The 27,045-nt window shown below is 41.2% G+C and overlaps 1 protein-coding gene across 1 annotated transcript in view; it reads right to left on the reverse strand.

Moving 5' to 3' along the window:
- Positions 1-27,045, reverse strand: part of KCNMA1 (potassium calcium-activated channel subfamily M alpha 1) — a 1,310,561-nt gene that overhangs the window by 367,370 nt on the left and 916,146 nt on the right. Inside the window, exon 14 of the mRNA XM_030203235.1 lies at positions 20,109-20,264. Coding sequence (XP_030059095.1) covers positions 20,109-20,264 — 156 coding nt within the window. The remainder of the gene's footprint in view (positions 1-20,108; positions 20,265-27,045) is intronic.

Below are 27,045 nucleotides of genomic sequence, written 5' to 3' on the forward strand. Positions count from 1 at the left end.
GAAGCATTCAACACTCAGACTGATTCACAATTTGCAACATCTGCAATAATTTTTAACTAGATTACCCACATCCATAACACCAAATATAATCAAAACTATGCTGTTTTTATGACCTTATAGAAATATTGTGGTCCATATTCATCCAGTGCAGTTACCATACTAAGTTAATCTCCAGCACTGTGCATAGCTTAGCTTATCTTTTCAAAGTTAGTGTAGGAGTTACAGAGGGAATCTTAGGGAAATTAATAACTTCTAAGGTCTGATTACGTACTATATTCTCCAAATGTTCTAAGTTATGACGTATCACCACATTATCTTTCATAAGCATTGTACTTTGTTCAGAAGCAGTCTTAGAACAATATTTTAGATATACTATCTTATCTCCCACATCAGAAACCCTGAGCATCACACTCTGATGCTCAATCTTTGAATTTTGTAAGATGTCAGATAAAGTGTAAACTTTTTGTGACACAGAAAGTTTAAACTTAGGAAATGCCTTCCAAAAAGAGTCAAGAGTAACCAATGTAGGTTTTACCACAAATATCATCTGGCCAGACATCTCCTGTGTCACCTTAAGCTCACTTGGGGTAGAAAGTTCTCCTGTTGCTTCCTCTACATGAGCTGATTCAGGAGTAATGATCTCCCCCATCATTCTGGTGGTTTGTAGCAGGATGTCCTTCAGTCAGGTTGACCCCACTGGTAAGTCTCTGCTCACTACTCTGAGTTGCATCGGCACAACACAAACACTGCCCTGGAGTGCTGGATCTGCAGGACCTCTCTGCTTCTCTAGGCTCAAAGAGATGTTGGCCACAGGCAAGGGAGTTGGCTCTCCTTCCCCTGAACTTCCCCTCGTCACAGAACCAGCCCTGCACTCCAGATCACCACTAGTAACAAAACGGTCTATTGGTCCGGTGGTCAAAGGAACAGATGCCACCGCAGGGTAGGTGCGTGTCTTACATTTTCTCTTCATCAGGCAATAAACAAGAGGATAATCCTGAAGATATACTATGGAAAGAAGACCAACCAGACAAACAGCCTTTCAGTGCTATCTTCCGGGTTGCCATCTTTCCCCCTCACTAACTTTGAAAAGATATGTTTTTGGAAATATTGAAAGTTCCAGAATAATCTTGATCCCTGATCTCAAGAGCATACTATAATCCTCCTTTTGCAAAGAGAGAAACAGGGCTACTGGTCTCTTCTGACCTCAATATATCATTTGATGTTCTGAATGTGACTCAATTTATTGAATCACAAGAAGAGATGGCTTCTCCAGCCATTTTGATTGTTCTTTTTGTATTGGACCCAGATAGAGACTAGTTTCCTTTTTAGAACAGTAGTCTGCAGGTGTTCCCAGATGTATCAAGATCTACCCAGAAAAGGCAATAACAATTTCTTCTTTTGAGATTTTGAATACTCCAGATTGGTGGACTATTTTGGCTAAATTATCCCTGTAAAAGTGTTGTAAAATACCAGTCTATAAAATATATTTTTTATGATCCACCTCAGCTGACCGCCTTTTTGTTCTCCATGGGAGGACAGATAGCCCCTGTTGCTCTAGCTCCACTCCATAAAAATAAGTCACTGTCTTGCTATCACAATTCTTGTAATACATTTTTCCCTGATATAGATCCTTGCTCCCCTTAAATTTCACTGTGAACTGGATATTTGGGAAAATGTATAAATGTTTCTTTTCTTTTTTTTTTTCTTATAGTAATCATGTTATTATTTCCTAGAATTCAGTTATTGTTTTTTTTTTCTTTTCTGTTACAAAATGTTAGTCTTGAATGGTATATATATATATATATATATATATATATATATATATATATATATATATATATATATATATTATGACAAGGCTACATCCCCGATGTATTGAGTGAAGCAGCAGAACCATGAACTACATATCCCAGAATGCATTTCCAGTCCTAGCAGTGAGATCCCAGGGGATAGGCCAGCTGGCCATATACCGTCTCTGACCACAAGAGGGAGGGTGAATGAAGGAGCCAGTTCCCGGGACCAGCAATCTGTATTCATGCTGCCCACCTGTAATAGGGAGGGGTGGGCTGAGAAGCACGAGGAGGATTGGATGGAAGAGGGAATTAATCAGCCTGAGCAGGGGAAGAAAGCAGAACGGAATGGGAGCTTGAGGGCTGAGGAAGGCAGCCCCTGAAGGTTTGGAACCTACATGGTTTTGGGAATTTATTTTGGTTTAAACCCTGCTTAAGTAGAGAAGCCTGGTTTTCTTTTGGGGAAACCCTGAGTGGTGGGGGAATTACTACCCTGTTTTGAAACCTGATTATTGTGAGAACCTCTGAAGTTGGAAGGCTTGTTTATGAAGGAGGGCTGCCTGGGGGGAAGAGGGGTTCAGTTCAGGAGGAGAGGAGCAGTGCAGGCTGAAAATCCTTGGGCAAGACAGGTCCCTAAAGAACTGAAGCAGGCTGAAATACCTTGGGTGGAAGGAAGTCCCAAAAGTATTGAACCTCCTGAAAGTAAAGGCTGCTTGGTGATTAACACTGTCTTTAGGGGAAATCCTGCTTGTGGGACAAGTACTATTTGTTTGCTACTGACTGGGACCAAAAAAGCAGGGATTTCCAAAGGACTATTGCATTCCCCTCTGGGAAGGGGCAAAGTCTTTGTGTAATGGTTTGATGTACTAAGCAAGGCAGAACAGCCCTGTCTGAGAAGCAAGTCTCTACTCTGGAGGGAAGTTTTGTTTATGAATCTGGAAACTAAAGGAATGTTTTTGAAGTATTTCCTGGTGGCAGTTTTGTGAAGTTCTGGCTATTCAGGGGAGGCAGCTTCCTCCCCCGTACTGGAGCAGTGGGCCCGTTTACAATATATATAACTGAATAAAACTAAAATAAAAAATCTTAGCATATATATTCAGTACCACTATCCATATAGACAGTAGCTCTAAATATATTTGCAGTGTAGTTGCTATGCTGGGGAATCCATTTAGCTTAAACCTGCTATTCATTAGCCCTAAAATTAAATGTAGAGGCTGAATATCACCACTGTGTGGATAATTATTTCGAATGCCTGTGTCCAACTCCTAATTCAACCCATTGTTTATATGGATAGTATTAGGCATTTGGCAATTTAAATGGTGTGATACTATCTGTAGATATTTTAAAAGATGCACAAATAGGAGAGTTATGAATTGGCCACTACCACTGAATAATGGGCCAATTAGATATGCTTAAAGCTTTGTGCTTTCTACATTATGAGGTGTTAAATCACTTTCATCTTTAAGCCACAATAATTCATGCTGGTTAATTGTGCCAATCCAATAATCTACACTAAAATATTTAACACCCTATCACCAGAGCTTAATTTGTAGGCAAAAAGGAAGTGGAACTGCAGAGTCAGGGGAGGAGGGTGAGCAAGCCAGGCACAGGACCAACAGGGAAAGAGGGGCTTGATTAGGTAGCAGAGTGGCTGTTCTCTGTTCCAGGATCACCTCCTTTTCCTTTCTGGCTGGCTGGGGCAGAATACCTCTGCTGCTCTGGCTCTGGAGTTTGAAAAGAAGTTGGCAGAACTGTTTTCCAGGCCATTCCCTTAGAAATTAAGCCCTGCCTATCAGGGGTGTAGCCAGTCACCCAATTTTAGGCTACCCTGAGCCCAAAGTGGAAAGGCACAACCCTGACCCCAGCTGCCCCCTGCCTGGAATCTCTCCCTCCTCTCAGGCAATTGGGGGAGGTCACTTAACTCCACTCCTCTTAACCCCCTCCCACCCCTAGTACTATTAAATCCTTTAGGTACTCATTCCCCTTACTGAAGCCAGCTTCAAGTCTTTCCTCTGATGCAAATTTCTGATCCTGAAGGAAGTTACATCAGAGGGAAAGCTCAGGTTGACGCGAGCAGGGGTAATATGTTGCTGCTCACTGTCAGTAAAGAACTAAAGGATTTGAAGGCACCTAGGAGGGTTGGGGAGTGAGAGATGAGTCTTCACCTGGCAGGGTTTGGGGATCCCCACCAGCTACATTGCTGCTGTGCTGCTGCTGGATGGACTCAAGTCCCAAGGGGGTGGAATTGTGCCCACCCAGGCCCACCTATGGCTATCAGTTCAGGAGTCAAAACGGAGCAAGGCAGGTGGTCCAACAAATCCAATATGGAAGATAAAACATGGCAGACAGTTTTTATTAATAGATTTAAAACTCCCAGAAATTTAACATAAAATGCCCAACATGGCCATGTTTCGCCAGCATAAAATGACTGTGACAGGGGGTCACCAACTGATATAAAATTCCAAAAGGTTTGGCTGGTGTAACTGTTAAACATATGCAAGCTAGATTCTGGGTTCAGCTTCTCATAAAAATGCTGTGATTGTACTCTAGATTCCATAACACTGAGTAAACCATCAAGCTTTAATTTCTTTCTAAACTGTGAGTAGTTAATAACTTCTCTCAGATTTTGAGGCAAGGTGTTCTGTAAGACATGTCCATAATAGGCAGAATCGTTCAAACTGGTTGAAGTCAAACATGCCTCTGATGCAGGGGGCAGCTAGCTACTAGAATGTAAGCCCCACTTTGCATAGATAATCAAAGGACTTAAGTCATCCAGTCTGGATGTTTACAGTTACCCCAATATTTTACAAAAGGGAAATATATGTATATTTACCTATATATGCAGTGGGTACATCTATTCTATAAAACCACACATTCAGGAAAAGAACATCACTCAGAAGCTTATATATGGAATTATGTATAAATGCCAATTCTGGAAGCATCCGCATATAAATGCAAACTATTACACATATGAAAGCTATATTCCAGAAAATTCTACATATAAGAACAGCCATTTAGGGGATGAAGTTCAACAAGACAAACATTTTACATTTTAAAGCGTATAAAATTTTAAAGTGTATAAAAAGTATTTCAGGTCTAAGTACAGTTGCCTCCTCTATTAATTGTTTTAAACCCTGGTGGAAATAAGCATTTTGCTGAAACTTATATGTGCCTAGAAAGAGATGCAACAGAAGATGCGGGAATAAAAAAAAACCTAAAAAACAAAACATGGGATCAATATTCAACTGATCATTTTTTTTAGCCATTACCAGTGTTATAATGCCAGGACATATCCGGGCACTGGCACTGAATATCCAGGTTTATGTACCCGTCTATCTCTTATATGGTTAAGGGTGATATTCAGCACTTAATGGCATAAGTTACACTGCATAACGATAGAACTAACTTATGTGGTCCAATTTGACAGCTAAACTTAGGCAATTAAGGGGCCCTTTTACTAAGCCACATAGAGGGGCATAATCGAATGGCATTGGCCATCTATATGGCCGGCGCCGCAAACAGCAGTCCCAAACCGTATTATCGAAAAAGATGGCTGGCCATCTTTCGTTTCGATAATATTGTTTGGGCCGGCCAAATGTCAGAGATGGCCGGGTTCGAGATGGCCGGCATCGGTTTTCGCCGATAATGGAAACAGAGGCCGGCCATCTCAAACCCGGCCAAATCCAAGGCATTTGGTCGTGGGAGGGGCCAGCATTTGTAGTGCATTGGTCCCCCTGACATGACAGGATACCAACTGGGCACCCTAGGGGGCACTGCAGTGGACTTCAAAAATTGCTGCCAGGTGCATACCTCCCTTACCGTGGGTGCTGAGCCCTCCAAATCCCCCCCAAAACCCACTCCCCACAACTCTACACCACTACCATAGCCCTTAGAGTGAAGGGAGCACCTACATGTGGGTACAGTGGGGTTTATTTTATGGGGGGGAGGGTTGGAGGGCTCAACACTTACCACCACAAGTGTAAAAGGTAGGGGGGAGGTGGACCTGGGTCCACCTGCCTGAAGTGCCCTGCACCCACTAAAAACTGCTCCAGAGACCTGCATACTGCTGTCATGGAGCTGGGTATGACATTTCAGGCTGGCAAAAAAAAGATTTTTAATTTTTTTGGGTGGGAGGGGGTTGGTGACCACTGGGGGGAGTAAGGGGAGGTCATCCCCGATTCCCTACGGTGGTCATCTGCTCAGTTGGGGCACTTTCTTGAGACTTGGTCCTAAAAATAAATGGACCAAGTGAAGCCGGTGAAATGCTCCTCAGAGTCGGCCTTCTTTGTTCCATTATTGGCCGAAGCCGGCCATCTTGTAACCACGTCCCCATCCCGCCTTCCATACCCTGCTGAAAAGCCCCCTTGAACTTTGGCCGGCCCTGTGATGGAAAGCAGTTGAAGCCGGCGAAAATTGGCTTTCGATTATACCGATTTCGCCGGCTTCAGGAGATGGCCGGCCTTCTCTTTCGAAAATAAGCTGGATAAGCACCTATGCATGCCCAACTTATGGCAATTCCAAGTTACTGCCCAGCTACTATGTGGCCTGTGTGGTAATTTCATGTTTTACGTGCGCCGGAAAATATTTTTTATTTTCTGGCGCGCGAGCAGTAATCCACATTTTACGTGTGTAGACCATTACCGCCCAGTTACCATGTGAGACCTTATCAGTAGGTCATTGGCTGGCGGTAAGGTTTCAGACCCAAAATGGATGTGCAGCAATTTTCATTTTGCCTCACGTCCATTTTCGGCAAAAATTTTAAAAAGGCATTTTTTTACAGGTGCACTGAAATAAAATTCTGTACGTGCCCAAAACACATGTCTACACTACCGCAGGCCATTTTTCAGCGTGCCTTAGTGAAAGGGCCCCTAATTTCTGAATATCGAAACTTAACTGCATAAGTGCTGACTCCTCCCACGGATTGGCCACAAAATAGCTGGCTTTGAGTTTAGTGGTCAGTGGTGATATTCAGTTGCACTAACCAGTTAAACGCTATTGAATATCAGCGGATAGCTCCAAAGAAGCAATTTAACCAGCCAGGAGCCATTTCTGTCTGGTTAAATCACTTTCAATATCAATCCCCATATGTGCATTCCCTTTGTAAAATGGAAAATATACAGTACATACTACTTTTTGGACCAGTCAAACTATGCCCATAAAATCATCCTCTTTGAATCTGTGCAACCTGGGACATCAGCACATGTAAATAGTTGCATACCAAAATTGGCATTTCCAGGTGTATACAGTCTACACATGGAAATGCCACTGTTTACATATGTAGATGCTGTAAAAGGCTTATAAAATGCCTTCTTATGGATACTAAAAGTGTGTCTTGGATTATTATTTTATGATACATTTAACTAGTGCAGGAGAACTGCTGAGAGCCCTGTGATAAGGAATTGCTAGTGCATCATTACTAGACCTAAACTACACATCTACCAGAACAGCAGCTCGGAATTCAGAAAAGGAGATTTTCTAAAGAAAGCCCAGCTGTTACTCACTCCTTTTAAATGACAGAAAATCAAGACTGCAATGAAGCTAGAAAGACAGGTTTGTATGGATGTTCCTTTCCAACCTTTTCTATTAATTGGGATGTTGAGAGCTATAGTAAGATGTATGATGCCGAAATTTCTGTAATACATCCCCATTCTAGCACTCTACATTCAGTCACCACAGCTAAAATAACTCAGAATACCATTTCATGTGCACAGTTATCTGCCTACCACAGGCAATATCTATCTGTGCTGTGCTTCTACTTTTCTCCAAGATGATATCTTTTACCGAATAAAGCTGTTGGACCACTGCAGTCAATCTTCAATATGGGTTGCAACAGTGTGAGTGAGCATCGATGCCCTGAGCTTTTAAACACAAAGCCAGATTACAATTTACAGACAGCAAAAATATTTATTCATGTAGTTCAGGTTCAAAAACAAAGAACCTTTAGTACAAACATAAGAGGGGCCTGTTCTGTCCTGCAGGTTATAAAGCATTCAATTTCTCCATAGCAGTCTCTTCTAATCAAGTAAAAAAGCCTGTTCTACCTTGCAGGTAATGAGACATCAAAACTCTTCCCCAGCAGTCCTTAGCAGTCTCAGAATTTGTTCTGGTGGCTGCTTCCTATTCTCTCTGGGCCTCTCTGGAGCTGTTTTTTGTTGTTGTTTTAGACTACTTCTCCTGAGCCATGCCCATGAACTCAAGCTTCCCCAGCTATAGACCCCCTTCACAACCTTCCTGAGTTGAGTGCCTGCCTACACTGGGTGGGGTCTCCTCTTTCATGTACACAAAGAAGGGGTATCAGGCACTGGGACACCTCAGCACTGTCTCCAAACACTGGCCCTTCTTCACTCTTGGATGGTCTGCTCTTACTCCTCAGACCAGAAAATCTTTTCTGTAACCTTCTTTCCTTGCATTCTAGTTGGGGGTCCCATTATCTTTCCCCAGTTTAAGGTGTATTTTCTATATCAACTGAGTAGATTTAAGAAGGCTTTTGACTGTGTTTTAGGCACCATTTTCCATTCTTTGTCTCAGCAACAGTATGCAGACCCTACTTTTTGAGGTGCTTCTATTCCTTGACCTTTCCTGGGATCTGGACCATGAGGCAGGAGATTTAGTCACTATTCTTTCTCTATTCCACAACATACTTCTCTAATTTATCCTTAAGAATGGGCCATCTACTGATTCCTTTGCATTTTCTCTCTTTGGGATCTCTTCTTTGTAATATCTGTCTGCCACATTGGGCATCCTCCCAGTGAGATTGTTGCCAAGGTTTAGATAATCAAGCCCACAGCTTCCCAAAGCCTGAGTTATCTTGATTCAGGATGACAGGATATGGGAAAGTACAAAGCACTCCTTTTTCAAGGCTGACTTGGTTGTCCTCTACTCTCAATGTAACCTGGAATATTGAGCACTACTGTTGGTCCCCATGGACACATGTGAGGCTCACTAAATGCTCATAATAAATCTGAGTCCCTGAATCCATGAGATCTTTGAGCCCGGAACATCCAAAAATTACAAGTATGGAATGTTCCTCACTTGCTTCCTAGTTTATCTTCAAATACGTCTGGATACTGTCTGGCAAAATGGCTTTCATCAGCACATTCAAAGTAGACCAGTTGAGGCTAATATGTATATATAGGTCTCCCTCCACAGTCCACGGGGACAACTCAGATTTCTGCTTGTGACAATTCAATGCCTCTTGTGGGTTAGCATGCCCAATGCTCATTGGGCTTGATGGAAGGCTTCTGGCATTCCTACAGCTCCCTCTAAAGTAAGCCTTGGGCTCTGACATACCTGCTGCCTCTCTCAAGCTATTTAGGAAGTGTTCCAAAAATATCAACTCGGATACCTCAAGGTAAGTCCTTTATTCAGGCTGCAACTACTTCCAGGCTACAACCATCAAATGGTAGAACAGGTTCCTGGGATGTTCCTGGAACTGTAGTGTTTTCCATTGAAACCATTGCTGATAGGCTCTAGATTACACTCTGCTCATTCCAGGATAGCTGTTTTGTTTTTGTTTTTTTTAATTAAGTTTTAATCATATATTACAAACAATGCAGAAAAAGAAAAGCAATTATACATCAAGAAAATTAATAAAAAATTAAAATATTTTCAAGTCTACATCAAGAGGAAAATTTCAGTACACTAAGACGAAAAGGAAAAACATAAAAGATAAATAACTATATCAAATACTTGCATTGCAGGCCAAACAAAGACCATACATCTAACTAATACCCCAACTAACTAAACTATACTCCAGTCCTATCTTATCCCATAACAGCAGCTTTATCATCCAGAAAACCTTCCAGCTGTATATGATGTAGGAAAAATTAATGATTGTTCTCAAAGTCTTTCAGGCATTTACAAGCAAATTTAAGGAAAAAGGATCCTCCCACAGTCAAAACCTTAGGCTTTAGCCAAAGGAAGGCCTTCCTATGAAGTTGAGTTAGCCTGGAGACATCCGGGAACAACTGTATTATTTGACCATAAAACAGCAAACTCTTTTTAGGAAAATAAGCTTTAAGAATCTTCAACTGATATTCCTCAGATTGTAATATTACCAACAATGTATCATATTTATTTATGTATCCAGAGAGGATTCCAAAAATTTATAAACAATTAACCTATCCAGTGAATTAATAACATTGAATGCTCCCTCTTCTTTCGCTCTCCTTAGAGACTCTAGGTAATATGCATTCACTACTTCAAATGACTCATAATCAACACATTCTAAAACATCACATAGATATATTTTAAAAAGTTCCATTGCAGACAAATAGGGGCAGATTCTGTATATGGCGCCTAAAAATCGGCATGGAAATCAATGCTGACTAAGCATATTCTATAAGCAGTGCCTAGATTTAGCGCAGTATATAGAATACACTTAGTTGATATCTCAGCATTTAAAACTATGCACCTCCATTTACACCAACAAAAACATGATGTAAATCCCAGCACATAGATTGAGGCGTACTGGGCCATATTCTATAGCTATGCGTATAAATTTTAGACCTCCCATGAATACCCATTTCCCTGTCCATAACCATGCCCCTTTTTTGTCTGCACACATTAGAACTTAGGTGCATTGCATTACAGAATGCACTTAGTGAGTTGTGTGCGTAAATTGTAATTAGTGCCAATTAGTGCTCATTATTGTTTGTTAAGAGCTGTTATCAATGCTGATTAGCTTGTTAAGCCAATTAAGTTACATGCATTGTTATAGAATATGTGCTATGTACAGTTTGGGGGATAATGTGTAACTGGAAAGTTCAGCAACCTCAAATTCTATGAACGTTGAAAATTCTCAAGATATTCCATCTGAAGATGAATTAAAAGATTATCCTTAGCTACATTAGTTAAAACTGTCTGAGCAGTTCTAACTTGAGAATCTGTTTTGAATGATGTGTGTTCAAGAGCCACTATACGATTCTTATGTTCCACCAATTTAAATGAAGCTTCTACTGAAAATTCAGACAATAACAGATTTTCTTGCAATGTTTTTTTACATCCGAGAGAGAGAGAAGAGCCAATATCCTTCAGAGTAAGATTTTGTAACGCTACTGGGTCAACATTGGAGAAAAAGAATCAGCTGAAAGTTTCACTGGTGCTGGAACCGATATCTGTTGAGAAACTGCTAGGAAAGTGGGAGAAGACCCCACTGCTGATAGATCAGCTTCAAGGTCATTTGCACATATGACTTAGGAAGGTAGCAACTTTTCCCGTACAATTGCAAGCTGGGGAGGTGGGGTTCTTATGAGAGCAGAGGACCCAGGGAGTAAAGTAATAGAAGATACATGCTGGTCCATAAACCTTTCATCAGCTGCTGCTGCTGCTACCCATCCACTGGAATTTGTATTATCCTCTTTGTTCTGGCCCACTCTGGCTCTCTGCCTGCAGAGCTGCAGTGTTGTCAACAACCAATATAGAAAAAAAGAATCCTTCCTGTTCAGCTCTAACTTCACTTCTTTCTATCCCTCTCGAAGGCAGGGCTACTCTCCTTAGGCCACGTATATATCTCTGCACTATAGTTAGGCCCAGAGTCCTTTGTGGGAGTATTCTGCTGTGTTTAGCAGAGATAGGCAAATTTCACTGCTGCCTCCATATAAGATAGCATGAGCAAGCATCAGTGCCCTAAGCCTGTAAACACACATCCAGACTACAGTTTAAAGACAGAAAAAAAATCTTTAATCATGTATGTCAGATTTAAACAAAAAGAACTTTTAGTCCAATCATAAAAGAGGCCTGTTCTGTCCTACAGGCAATAAAGCCTTTATCTTCGCCATAGCGGTCTTCTAATCATGTAAGAAAGTCTATCCTATCTTGCGGGGAATAAGGCATCTGAACTCTTCCTGATAGTCTTTAGCAGTCTTGAGGTACATCCTGGAGACTACTCATCTTCCTTCTGGGTCTCCCTGCTTTATTCTATAGCTAAGGTTTTTAAATTTTTCTCCTGAGCCACACCCATGACTCAGCTTCCCCAGCTACATATACTTTTACAAGTAGGCTGAATTTTAAAGATGGCGGAGGATCTCTACTATACTCCTTCACATAGCCATAATAAGGCATTCAGCATGTACTGGGACAAATCTATGAAATAAATTTTACTTCTCCTACATCTGTTTTCCAATGATGAATATAGTCCTGATATTTTTTTTTAATTTATACAATTTTCAAAATATTACACAAGCTAAACACTTGCATTAGAAACTCAGATGCATTAATACAAGAAATTAGTCAAAAGACCAAACACAAGAATCATTTAAATATCTTCCTTAGACCACAATGATAGGAGGAGGGAGAAAGAAATGTAAGGAGATACAAATAAGAAAATGAAAAAAAAAAAATGGAAAGGAAATAACATGTTAACATCCCATCAATTTCATGCTTGAATCTCACACAGATTGAGTGGTTCCTTTCACAATCTTCTTCAAGTCAATAAGGCTCACAACTGCTCTGGTTCATAATATATGTATTTAACCCACAGGTATTTAAACAAGGCATTTAGAAGGATAGACCAGAAGAAAAGATGCCCCCTAAAGACAAGGCATCCTGTTTTAAAAACCAAGAAGGCCTTTCTTCTTTCCTGAGTTTGCCTTGTGACATCTGGAAACATTCACACTCTTTTTCCAAAGAAAAGTTTCCGAGAGTTACAAAAATACATCTTGATAACTGAACTTAAATCTTGCTCGAAGACAAATGAAACAATTCCTACACTAGTCAATATAATGTTCAAGCACCTTTCTGACCTCATTTGAAACTCTCTTTAGTTCCTCATTTTCTTTCTCCTGTTACCCTATCTTATCTATATGTTCCATCTTTGCTTACACCCTATGCTGTCTATTAAAATGTTTTATTGTGTATTGTGTTGGCATTGTAATGTAGCTTACTATGCCGTACTTTGTATTGTTGTTTGAATATTTTTACTGCTGTAATTGTCTATTGCTTATGTTTCACTTATTCTTGCTGTGTACTGCCTTGAGTGAATTGATTCAAAAAAGCAGTAAATAAGTCGTAATAAATAAAAAAAATAAATAAATAAAATAAATAAAAGAAGAGAAAGTCTCTCTGAGTCTGGATAACGAGGTTTCCAAAACAGCAGAAACATTTAAAGGCTCAGTTCTTACCACCTGAGATGTATTTTTTAGAAGGAATATAATAAACTCTGTTTAAATGGGGTAGAGCCTCAGAAGAAAAACTCAAAACATCTACCAAATATTTCTTAAAGGTCTCTATAGGAGAAGTCCCTAGAGACCTGGGAAAATTGCCCTTTGTAAAAGTCACATTCTGTAGACCTGTAACCTCAGTCTTAAGAGTTTCTAATTTGCATTGAAAACTCATTTCTTGTGCCATCTAGCGATTCAGTTAAGTAGTCAATCTTACTCACGAGAACAGAAACATCCCTTGCTGACTTCTCTAAGGTTCCACTCAACTTCTGAACAGCTTCCCAAATACACTGCAGAGACACCGCCATGAAGGTTTTTGCTGACCCCAATGCCTTCAGCATTCTCTTTGAGATCTCATCCATTCTGTCGACTCCCTCAGCAATCGCACCCCATCCTGGATCTGGCTCTCGTTATTCTTCCACAGAGAGAACGCCAGCCAATGCCTGTTTGCTGGACGGGCACAGCAGTGGCTCAAACGTCAGAGGGGAAGAGTGTCACATCTAGCCTGCAAGCAGCGAGCTCTCCTCCCTGCAAAGCCGGGTTCATCACTCCAGATCCAATGGGAGTCTTTGCCGTAAATCAGTCAATTGTTTGTTGCACAGGTGAAGAGGTTCTCGTGGTCAGGGGAACTGTCTTGGCAACCCCCTTTATCTTCGTATGGGGCTTTGTAACATAGGAAAAACTGTACAAAGCAGCAAAGCAACTGAGCACACTCGACCAGCAAAGCTCATGCTGCTATCTTGTCCCTGCCTCCTATTTCTGATACTTTTAAAAATATCACATCTAATAACAGAAGTAAATACTTTAATTGCTCTGTATATCGCTGAAGGAAAAAAAGTTAGAATTTACAATTTAAGCCTGTCATTAAGAAGTGTTACTGTAGAAATCGGGTTAGCCATCAATATCATATTATTTTAGCATTTCATGAGACTTGGGTGGTCTTTTACCAAAGTAAGCACATGTTATCTGCAGCAGGACCAGGACCAATAGGAACAAAATGGATCCAGTGGCAGATAAATGTGCTAATCTTTGGTAAAAGACTCTCAATTTGTGATTAGAAATTAATTATCAGTTAGTTCATTGTGCAGCCCTCCCTTTTATTTATGTTTGCAGTACTCAAGACTATACTGAACAATAGTAGAAGTGAGCTTTAAGTGAAAAATATCAGAAAATGCCAAGAAACATGCAAAATGTCATATTTCAGTGGTTTGGTGCTATTTTTTACGTAAAGCAAACTTTGTTATGTCAGCTCACAACAGTACGTTACATGGTACACATTTTTGCACAAAGTCTGTTTATATGAATTTCTCATTAAACAGCTGCTAAGATTCAAATTCAGGCAAAGCTGCTCATTAGTTAGAGGTTTTTTTTTTTTTTCAAAAAATGAGCATGCAAACATTCTTCCTTTCCCCTAAAGGGAAACCAGAAAGGAACACCAGGTATTATGGGCATTCTTATCAGAGCAGGAAACAGGTTTGATGGAGTAGCCTAATGGTTAGTACAGTAGACTAAGAAGAAAGGGACCCAGGTTCAAATCTAATTTAAGTTGTTTTTTTTTTTCTTTAAACTGTGAGCCCAGGAATAGGAAAATACCAACTGTACCTGAACATACAGGATACCTGCAAGCCTGAAGGCTATTGAAGTGGTGTGCATTCTGGTAAAGTAGGTATTCAGCTGACATGGGATTTGAACCTGGGTCCCCTGATTCTCAGCCCAGTGCTCTAATCATCAAATTACCCCTCTGCACTGCATGGACGCTTGTAAAATGGATATTTATGCTAGATGTTTCCAGCACATGGATGTCCCTCTCGCATGTATTTTAGACAGGTTGTATCCTGGTACATATGAGACGGACATCCATTTGTGATGCACTGAGTTGAACGTCCTTTCTAAAATGCTGCTATATTGTCATAGTATGGAAACTAGGTTATTGGCTAGTTTTCATTTTACATTTGATTTTGGATAAAGGAGGTCAAGCAATAGTGATGCAGTTAGATCTTTCTGCTACATTCAACCTTACAGATTATGAATTACTCTTGGCCTAATAGTTTTAGTATTGTAATAGTTCTCTAGTTGTTTTAAACATGACCTTCAGAGTACGGTGGAAGGATGAGTTATGGAACTCATGCAAAATATGTGGTGTTCCCCAAAGATTACCTCTTTTCCTCATTGTATTTATTAGTTTTTAAGCTCATTTGGAACTTATTTGTATAAATTAAGTATTGCTTTTTATTTCTATGCTGATAATATAATAATTGTACCCTTTCAAAAGTCTGTCTCCTCAACATTGCAATTATTGAACACATGAGCTCCTGTTTACTAAGGTGTACTTGTGTTTTTAGTGCACGCTAAAATTAGCGCACGCTAAACGCTAAAGACACTCATATATTCCTATAGGTGTCTCTAGCATTAGCGCATGCTAAAAACGCTAGTGTGCCTAGAGCGCAGCTTAAGAAACAAGGTACTTGGCTTTGCTGCAGCAAATGATTGGATGAATATTAACCCAATGAAAATTAATCCTGACAAAACTAATCTTGTTTGAGTGGTAGCTAAAAATAAACAGATGCCAGTTCAGCAACCCTGTCAGGCAGGGGTGGATAGTCCACTTGTTAAATCTTTACAAATTGACAGTACATTACCCGTCAAATTAGATCTCATTTTACTAAAAATAAATGAAAGCAATTTTGCAAGCCATAATAAAATCCCAATTGGATTATTGCAATGCTCTGGATTTAAGTATTATGAGTAGATTAAGCTTCAGATTCCAGATATTACAGAATACTGCTGATAAATTGACGGGGGGGGGGGGGGGGGGGGGGGGGGGGGGGGAGGTGAGAGCACTAATGGGATACAGAAACTCCTACTTTTAAAAAAATGACATTGGTTGATAATATAAGCCAGTGTTTTATTTAAGGTCTTATGTTTTTGTTTTTTGCTTGGGATAACACCAGCTTAAATGGCAACAATATTAGAGGTTAACAAAGCTATAAGATCATTGCATTTTTTGGGGATCTACAAGTTGACACTTCCAATGCTGAATAATATATGTCATAAGGCCAGTTATGATCAGATTTGGAGCTGTAAAGTTCCCTACTATTGAAACACATTTCTTGATGGTGTTCGTATAATATCTACATACAATTTTGCTGAACTATGAAGACTTGGCTATTTTTGATCTTTTGATGATATATCTTTGGGAACCTTGATGAGTTATGTAATGTTGACTGATAATGCTTTGTTTTGAACCATTTTGAATTACTTTTGTTTTAGGCAATATGGGGGTCTTTTACAAAGAAGCGGTAAGCCTAACGCGGGCTTTCTGTATGCTAAATCTGAACTATCGCCAGCCAAACGCGGCCTCCAGCGGTAGTTCCGATTTGAACGTACACCATTTCTGGCGCTCTGGAAATGTGATATTTTTTTCTAGAATTGTGCTAGCCCGGTGGCAATCAGGCATCGCCTCTATGAGTGATGGTAGGTGCTCCCCGTGGCATGGCCATGCGGTAAAAGTTATCTTACTGCTTGGCCATTTTGGGGGGAAGCATTTTACCGGCTATGGTAAAAAGGGCCTAGCGTGTGGGGAAAATGGCCCCCGCAAGGCCCTTTTCCCGCAGCTTAGTATAAGGACTTATATGTGTGTGTGTGTGTGTGTGTATGTGTGTGTGTGTGTGTGTGTGTGTTTTACATTGTGTATTTAACATATTGTACGTATTTTAATGGTTACGTAATCCACCTTGAAATAAATTGGTAAAGCAGAAAATAAGGACCCAAATTAAATTAAATTTTGAAATTCTTTATGCCCAAATGTAAGGGTAGGCTTTGATGAAACTCTTTCACAATGTGTTAGTACCTCAGGGTCTTTATCAGGTGACAGCTCTCTGAAATCTTTCTTAAGTTTATGTTGTGGCTATTGTAGTGTGACACTGCAGTGGTGCTGAGGATCTTAGATAAAAGCTATACATTTTTGTAGCTTTGAATATTTCTCACATTCTTTCCTTTACTATTCTTTTGTTCCACATGGTGTTCCTGTACAGAATTATCCCCAAATCCTTGCATATGGTAAACAAGGATTATTTCCCAATGTCTATGCCCATCCTGTGCTGGTTAAACAATATAACACTCTTGCATACTTGTCATTCAGATATTAAAAGGATGTATTGTTGCTTATTCTCGGTCAGAAAAAGATTTCCTATGCCATCTGAACAGCCACAGCATTAAATGCATATGAAGAAAAAAGTGGCATCAATATAGTTTCCCTACTTTGTGAGAGCAAAATTCAAGGAAGTCATAGTGGCAATGAGAGGAGGGGTATTGATTCAGTATTAGCAGCCACAACATTTTGTGTGTGTGTGTAGGGGGTGGGGGGGTGACACCATCCATGCCTACCCCAAATTATGACTAAGAGTGGATATATGGAAATAATCTGGTCAGTGTTTTGTTTTGTTTTGGGGTTTTTTTAAAGCACTAATCGTAGCCAGCTAAATTAGTCTCAGATATTCAATGTTGGGCCATGTCTCGGCACTGGCATTGAATATCTGGGTATGACTAAACATGTCTTAACTGCCGGATCTTATGCAGGTTCTGGTCAATAATCAGCAGGGAACCATATAAGACACTTATTTGGGTCCTGGTTGAATATCGGCCAGAACTTGTATAAGGGGATACGAGGTCCCTCTCCCAACAAGATCTGATTCCCTCCTGACTCCCCACAACCAGACAAGCACCTCCCAAAATCACTAAATCCATCCAACTAGTGGGTCAGCTGTCAGCAATAGTACCATGAGACTACCACTAGAAGTTGTGGCAGCCATTTTGTCACCAGAGTCACTAGGAACCAGATTAAGTATGGTTTACTCCTGCCCTATGACTCATTGGATCACCAATGAAGAAGGCATGGGAGGCATACTCGGACATGGGGTGGGGTCTAGAAGGGGGTTGGGTCCTGTTGAAGGGCATTAATGCTTGGGGTGATCTGGGAGGGGGTAGAATCCTGTTGGGGGAGTCAGAAGGGAGGGGAGAACAATGAAAAGTAGAGGCTGGTACCCGGAAGCTGTGCATGTGCTGGCTAATATTCAGTGCTGGAACCTGCATAACTGAAGGGCCCTTTTACTACTGTCAGACCTGTGAGTTCTTGTACTAAGTAGAGTGCTGCCGAGCCCGGGACTCGGACCAGGTTCTGCTTGGTGGCCGGACAACCCTGGGTTTCACCTGCACTGACCGCAATTCCCCAGAGGTTGAGCCCCTAGCTGCGGGCAGCCTGCAGGGCTTATGAGATGGAGCAGAAAGCGGGGTGATGAACATGACAGCCAGACGGGCAGCAGGCAAGAGAGTGATCCAGGTACAGGCAGAGTCAGTAGGCAGGCAGCAGACACAAGAGTAATCCAGGTACAGGCAAGGTCAGTAGACAAGCAGCAGACACAAGAGTAATCCAGGTACAGGCAAAGTCAGCAACGAAGAACAAAGTAGAGGAGAAGCATACTACTGAGCAAGTAACGCCTACCAAAGTAGAAGCCAAAGCAAGGAGTCTAGGGAGAGCTCAGCTGATAAGGTGCTGGCATCTGACATCAGGGCAAGAGCAGGGGAAAGAGGAACCGGAAGACCAATAGGAGAGAAGCAAGGGAAGCCAGGCAGAGGAAGAGCAGACCCAGGTGCATGGAAGCAAGAAAATCAAGGAGCCTGCAGCCAGAGAAGAACTACACACACATGGCTCAGGGCTGTACCAGTCAAGTGTGCGTGTTGACGGGACCCTGCACAGCCTGAGGACGCCGCTTGCTTTGAGGCAGGGGACATGACACACACTGAAAAATGTATCTGTGCACACCCAAAACACGCACCTACCCTATCGCAGCCCATTTTTTGGCGCACCTTAGTTAAAGGGCCCCTGAGTGGGCATAGTTAGGACTCCTTTTGTAGAGTCCTATCTGCCCTCTTATCTATAAGGGCACCAACACTGAATATTGCAGGCACCTGCATAACTGCCAGATCTTCACTGACTCCACCCCCTTAATGTCCCTCTCCTTCCTGGTTTAAAGTTGGCTGGCTGGTGCTGATATTCAGTGGCACTGCCTGGTTAAGTACTTCTGAATATCAGTAGCCGCCCCTCTGAGCGTGATTTAAGAAGACAGGAACCTCTCCTGTTCAGTTAAATTACTTTTAATATTGGCCTAACAGTTCTTTCTATTTTGATAGGCTAGCCATCTATTATGGCAGACTCTCTGATTAAAAGCCAGTGAGCTGGGTTTCACATGAGATATTAATTTCATACGTTTTCATTTTGTGTATTTTCCTTTTGTTTTCCACAGTATAAGGCTATATGTTTCAGAGCGTATAAAGTGTGTGGCATATATGTCATATCCTGAGCATGTTCTGTGCACCATATTCAAATTACTGATGTCATGGAAATGTATTGCACGACATAAAAGGATTATGAGATTTACACATAATTCTAATAAATCAGATTGCGTATTATGAACTGGAAAATGGGGCCAAGTCTTAAAAAATGTATAAAGAGGTTCATTTAGCTCCTCTTTTATTGGTTCCCTTTTCCAAGCAGAGGAAATGATTATTTCAATTCATCCAATATGATTCCTTTTTGACATTTTTCAAAATACCAATGAAAGAGAAAATTAAGCCCCATGCAAACATTCTATAAAGCCTGAAGTATTATTTCAAAGCAAGAAAAAAATGTTTGGTTGCACCAATAATCTTAAAATAAATGTTGCATGTAAGCTCTGATGACTCTGATTCTGCAGAAATAAACAAATGACTTATAATATGATTTTGGGGCTTGAGCCACAGTAAAAACACATGGTTTACATTTACTTCACATAGCAATAGGAAAGTCAAAACAATCATTTTTCCACTTTTGTGTAGGCATTTGGTACCATATGAAATATATGAATTATATTTTTAACAGTGAGCACTGTTGATAAACATATGGCTTATCTAAAAAAGGTGAAAGGAGGACTGTGCTTTGAACAATCATTAAATGACTGTAGTTATGCCAAATAAAAATAAAACCAATTTTGAAAGAATCTGGGTAAGGGCCAAATCTGTACAACAGAATTGTTTGGAAAGTGAATATTTGCTTTGAGTACCACATTCAACTAATAACAATATGAATATTGGACTAGTGTACCGTAATATGACAAGACATTACCTTTATGAATGATCTCATAGAGAAAAGATTGGCTAGCATTGTGGAGAGGCCTTGTGCCAGGCAGCTCTGAGCTATGAAGCCCAACTTGAGTTCAGCCAAGCAGATTGCATCATCCCCTTCTTTCCAGTTCCAGCTTGGGATGTTTAGTAAATGGGCCTAAAGATAGAAAAGAAATACTAAGAACTAACCTTCATGCTTTGGTCATTCTCTTATTTTCATAGAAATTTTATAGCATTATAAATAGAAGAAAATTACCAGCATTAAAACAAGCAGCATAAATCAACACATCATACAGCATAGGCTGAAATGGCCTTCAGAGGCACACAGTTGGGGGTAATTCTATAACGTGGGTGCTAATATTTACACATCGATTACATGTGTAAATGATTAGCATGACGTATATGTGCATAAATGCCAAAATTCCGCCTAAGCGCTGCTCTGTAAATACAAGTATATCTTACATAGCACATATTTGACAGATGCACATATATACAGACAGAGTCTGGATAGGGCATAGGCAGGATTCACACGTGCATTATTTATAGAATGCTATAAGCATCTATCTCCGATATTTAGGCACAAGCACTTACACCAGCTCTATGGGATAAATTCTATAAATGGCATCAAAATTAGGCACCCAGATGATGTGCATTGAGCACTAATTCTATAAAAGCAGTTCTACATGGAACTGCCATTATAGAGTACTAGTGTAAGTTTGCAATTTTGTGCCTAACTTTAGATGCAAGCACTTACGCCATGTCACAAAGGCTGGTATAAGTGCTAAAGCCTATCTGTTGGACATTTGGCACGTAGTCCCTAGTATTTTCTATCAAGTGCCTGAAACTCCTAGGCAGCCTCTTGACCTGTCCATGCCTTTCCAATGGTCATGACCTCTAGATGTTGCAAGTGACAATAAATGAGCGTGCAGTTTCTAGAATGGTGACTAAGGTCAGTTGCATGTGCAACTGCAAATTGGTGACAATTAATGGCAATTAACACCAATGTAAGCCAATAACTGATTGTTAACTCTAATTAACAGCCAATTAAATTAAGTTGCACATAATGCAGACCGTATTCTATAAATTAGGCACCCAACTTTGTACACTAAGCATAAAGTTGGGTGCCAAAGTTTATAGAATAATGGGGTGCTTGCATCTAAATTATAGGCATGTATTTCATCTGTTACACTAGTATCTTACTTTCCTTTATAGAATAGGCACCTAAATATAGGTGAACTATTATAGGGTTGCCCCCCAAAATATGTGAGCCAGATACAAGAGATGATGAGAATCCATGCTCCCAATGGATTTGCAAAGTAAGAGAGAATTTCATTACATCCAGCCTAACTGCAGCAACCCTGGAATCAATTTTTCTGATGGAGTTTCTGCATTTTATGTCTGATTAATAAAACTGAACTAAACAGAACAGTGGTATTTAGTTATAGAAGCTTGCTTAAGCATCTTATGAGGATAACCTTTAGCACTCAATTGTTGCGTTAATTATTTTGACTGATTTTTAAAGTCTTGTTGACCCTTAGTACTGGTTGGTACTTATAGACATAACAGAAGGTATCTTGACATTAATTTATTTTTTTACTTTGCATATTAACTACTTCAGTGTACAAGATATTCAAAGCAATGTACAAAAACATTTAAACAAATAATGAGACACAGCAGAAACAACAATACAAATAACCTTTCTTCCGTTTCCAGGTTAATGATAGTAAACAAGCAACACTGAATTGGCTAAGGGAAATAGGATATTCCCTTTGAATATCTAGCCCTTTTTTCTACATGAATACTTCATGTAGAAAAAAGGGCTAGATATTCAAAGGGAATATCCTATTTCCCTTAGCCAATTCAGCCATAGAGGAGGAATAGTCTAAATGGTTAGAGCAGCAGGCTAGGAGACAAAAAGCCCAAGTTCAAATCCTACAACAGCTCCTGTGGCGTTGGCCAAGTCCCTTAACCGTTTACTGCCTGCAGATGGCACTGGCAACCCACCCCTGCCATCTATCAAATTTATGACAGCCCCTATAAACCAGCACAACAAAAACAATTCTATGTGTTAAACCAAGACAGAAAAAGAGAGTAGGTATGGACAATTGACCTTCCAATAAAACCCAAAATGGGGCTTGTAGATATTGATGAATGTATTTATTTGAAGCACCAACTGTAAAAGGACTCAAAGCTCATAGGAGTATCAAAAGACTAAAAAAGGAGTCATGTTACAGCACTGGTGAATCTTGGGAAAGGACAGCTCCAGCCCCTACTGAAAAGGTGTCTACTTCCAAAATGAATGGTCACAGAGGATATGGTCAATGAAGGCCGGGGCAGTAAGGAATGCTTCTTTTAGTTGTGTGAAGGCCCAGGAGGCCATTTGCTAGGATCTGCCATATTTTTAGTCAAAGCAGTGAGTGGTGTGGTGATAATGGAGTAATGGTCATTGAATTGGCGGTAATAGTTTGTGAACTCAAGGAACTTTTGAAGTGCTCGGAGACCAGTAGGAAGTTGCCAGTTTTGGATGGTCTGGAATTTGCTTGGATCCATTTGTAGTTCTGAAGCTGAGATAATGTAGCCCAAAAAAGATATGGACTCCTGGTGAAATGTGTACTTTTCTAGTTTAGCGAATAAATAGTTATCTCTAAGTTGTTGGAGGACTGTGTGGACATGTCCCAGATGCTCTGATGTGGAAGACGACAATATCAAAATATTGTCAAGATATACAATGACTTAGGAATACAGCAAATCCCTGAAGGTATCGTTTACAAAGTGTTGAAATACTGTGCATTACACAACCCAAAAAGTACTCATAGAGGGGCATAATCGAACGAAAACGTCTATCTCCATGGGCGTTTATCTCCGTGAAGGGGCGGACCGAACCGTATTTTCACAAAAAATAGACGTCCATGTTTTATTTGACAATTTGTGAGCTGGGCGTTTTTGTTTTTCAGCGATAATGGAAAATGAAAGCGCCCAGCTCAAAAACGAATAAATCCAAGGCATTTGTTTGTGGGAGGGGCCAGGATTCGTAGTGCACTGGTCCCCCTCACATGCCAGGACACCAACCGGGCACCCTAGGGGGCACTTTTACAAAAACAAAAAAAAAAGGTAAAAGAGCTCCCAGGTGCATAGCACCCTTCCCTTGTGTGTTGAGCCCCCCAAATCCCCCTCAAAACCCACTGCCCACAAGTCTACACCATTACTATAGCCCTAAGGGGTGAAGGGGGGGGCACCTACATGTGGGTACAGTGGGTTTGGGGGGGTTGGACGACTAATAAGCATTAAGCAGCACAATTGTAACAGGTAGGGGGGGATGGGCCTGGGTCCACCTGCCTGAAGTCCACTGCACCCCCTAACAACTGCTCCAGGGACCTGCATACTGCTGCCAGGGAGGTGGGTATGACTGCTGCCAGGGAGGTGGGTGTGACATTTGAGGGTGAAAATAAAAAGTTGTGAAACATCATTTTTTGTGGTGGGAGGGGGTTAGTGACCACTGGGGGAGTCAGGGGAGGTCATCCCCGATTCCCTCTGGGGGTAATCTGGTCATTTAGGGCACTTTTGGGGGCCTTATTTGTGAAAAAACAGGGTCCAGGAAAAGTGCCCTAAATTCTAGCTACAAACGCATACTTATTTTCCATTATCAGCGAAAGGCGCCCATCTCTGTTCGGGTGATAACCATGCCCCAGTCCCACCTTCACCACACCTCCAACACGCCCCCGTCAACTTTGTACGCTTCTGCGATGGAGTGCAGTTGAAAACGTCCAAGTTCGGCTTTCGATTGTACCGCGTTATTCGTTTTTGTGAGATAAACGTCCATCTCCCGATTTAGGTCGGAACTTGGGCGTTTTTCTCGTTCGATTATAAGCAGGATATTGTCTGTCATGTGTATTAAACGTGGTTCTTCACTCGTCCCCCTTTTTTATACATACTAGGTTATAACCTCCGCATAAGTCTAGTTTGGTAAAAACATTCGCTCCCTGTAAGCCCCCGATAATTAATGCAGGGGTGCAGGCCCCCATCATTTTTATCAATAAGAAAGAATCCAAGAGATGAAGATGGATGGATAAATCGTTTTATAAGTTCTCCTCAATATATTCTGTCATGGCTTCAGTTTCTGGTCAAGAGAGGGTATAAACATGACCTCACGGGGGTGTTTTTTCAGATAGTAATTCAATCACATAATCAAACTCTCTATGAGGAGGTAAAGTTTCCACTTGCTTTTTACAGAAGATGTCAGCAAAGTCCTGATATAGAGGAAGAAGACCGAGGGACAAAGAAGGTTGGAGCGAGGTAGCAATCCCGATAGACCCAGGTGGAATGACTGAGGTCAAGCAAGTGTGAAAGCAGGAAGGGCCCTAAGCCAGGATATCATTAGAAGTCCAGTCAATATGGGGCGAGTGGCACTGCAGCCACGGACGTCTTACGACTAGGGGGTGAATAGATTTAGCTAATACAAAAAATTTAAGGTTTTCTTGATGTAGGGCTCCCACATGGAGAGACAATGGAGCCAAGGTGAGTTTAATAGAAGCTGGTAAGATGTCACCTTGGATAGAAGATATGTGCAAGGGAAGAGACAAGGTTTCAACAGGAATCTGATATTTCTGAGTTAAATCGCTGTCTATAAAATTACCAGTGGCCCCTCAATCAATAAAGACCAGGAGCTCAAGACAGCAAGAGTTCCAGCGAAATAAGACTGAGATGGTACACACAGAATTAGGGGAAGTGAGAAACAGGCCTAGAGTTACTTCCCCCAGAGGCTCTAGGCCTGCGAGTTTCCCTGTTTGTTCGAGCAGTGGTTCACAAAATGACACAACTACCTTCAGTAAAGACACATACTATTAGTTCTTCTGCTTCACCTCTCTTCTTCGAAAAGTCTATGTCGTCCCAGGAGCATGGGTTCTTTGGAATATTCAACCGGAGAGGCCCGAGTCCCCAAGGTGGTTATAGGTTGTTGAAAGCGGGGAGCAGGTGCAGCAGCTGACAAGATGAAGCCCTCTCCTGGGCTCATGTGATAAGCTCATCCAAGGAAGTGGGGAGCTCGCGTCCTGCAAGCTCATCCATGATCCATCCTGGTAGACCATGCCAGAATATGGCCACCAGGGTTTCTTGATTCCAGTGTAATTCAGAAGCCAAGGATGGCATAGGTTCCAACAGATGGTGGACCTTGATGATGGTGCAGGAGCTCACTGGCGGCGGAAGAAGGCTGTCCGGGTTCATCAAAAAACAGATGAAAGCATCTCATGAATGCTGGCAGGTTGTCAAGGATTGGATCTTGTTGTTCCCATAGTGGAGAGGCCCATGTTAGTGCCTGACCGGACAACAAAGATACAATGTAGATCACTTTCATGAGGTCAGTAGGGAAACTGGCCAGTTGTAGCTTGAAATGCGTCTAGCATTGGTTAAGGAATCCCCTGAATGTTTGTGGATTCCCATCAAAGCAAGGTGGATTGAGAACTCTAATGGATGCCGCTGCCCCAGGCGCAACTACCTGAGTGGGAGGATTAACGCTAGGATGAGCAGGAGTCCATAGTACCGTTAGCTGGGTGCACACATCCTGGAGTACTCCTGACAGGTGTTGCTGCTGGGTTTGTTGTTGTTGTAAAGCCTGAGCCAGGTCTGGAAGTGCAGGCTTGTTGGGTGAGCTCATGGCTTCAGCAATCTGTCACGCAGCACAGGCTGGAGAGGAAGTGAACCCTTGTGCCTGTACAGGAAACCCTGGCAAGGCGGCCAACAAATTCCAAACTTCACCTGGACCAACCACCTTCCCCCAAAGGTTGAGCCTTCAGGTGTGGGCGGCCAGCAAGATTTAGGAGCAACTTAGAAGGAGGGTAAGCCGGCAGGGTTCGGTATCCAGGGAGAGGTACAGACAGGCAGAGGGACGATGATGATTCTCCAGGCAGAGGTCAGACAGGCAGCGATCAGACTGAGGTCAGTCTCCAGGCAGAGGTCAGACAGGTGGCGATCAGACGGTAGTCAGTTTCTAGGCAGAAGTCAGGCAGTGATCGGGTTCCAGAAAGAAGTCAATGAGTATTGACTATGTCATATGAGATAGGGAATGGAAACACAGAGAGGCAAGTCAAACCACATATGTGGAAAATCAGAAAATAGCCCTTTTGGTGTATCAATAGCCAGGCTATTTTGGCTTGGCTATTTCTTGATTTTCCAGATTTAACAGACACTTACTGTATCTATCGATTAATCAATAAGATAGCTAGATAAGGGCAGAGTAAGAAGCAGTGATATTGAGCCCATTATCAAGTTAACTATCCAGATAAACTTAGGACAGAAAAATTGCTAGCCAGTTGCAATCCAGATACAGGTGCTGGATATCTGTGTTGCATTTACATATATAAAATATCAAACATCATCATCCTATCATCAACCAGATAGTAATCGTTAAGCTAACAACATATTATCATTGCATTAATAATCAACAATGAAGGCACATTAAAATAAATGATATTCTGGCTGAAACTTAATTGGCTTTTTTCAAAACTGAATTTCATATTGAAAGTGGATTTGGGACTAGTTTTGGTGCCAAAACTGAAGCCAAAATAAAACTATTTCTGTTCTTCAAGGCTCTTAGAGAAAATGGGCCAGAATAATTCAAAAACAGGCTTTCCCTCTGAACACCTTCAAGATCCTCCCAAGGAGCTCCTCAAGTATTCTCTTGCCAAATTTATTCATTCAAAGAAACAATTATCAATGAGCCTTCTCAGAAAAAGTCCCCAAACTCTGGAACTGACTTCCTGATCACCTAACATCAGACTACAACTTCTTTAGGAAGAACAAGCCTTTAATGATCAAGGAGACTGACTAGCCAGTCATGTATCACCTAATTGAGTTCAACTGGACACCTCCTAGCAGGACCAGCTTACTGTAAGTGCAAGCACACTAAAATCAAGTGCACATATTGTATTTTACAAGCATCAGAA

Source organism: Microcaecilia unicolor, chromosome 5, assembly GCF_901765095.1.
Source record: "Microcaecilia unicolor chromosome 5, aMicUni1.1, whole genome shotgun sequence".
NCBI lineage: Eukaryota > Metazoa > Chordata > Amphibia > Gymnophiona > Siphonopidae > Microcaecilia > Microcaecilia unicolor.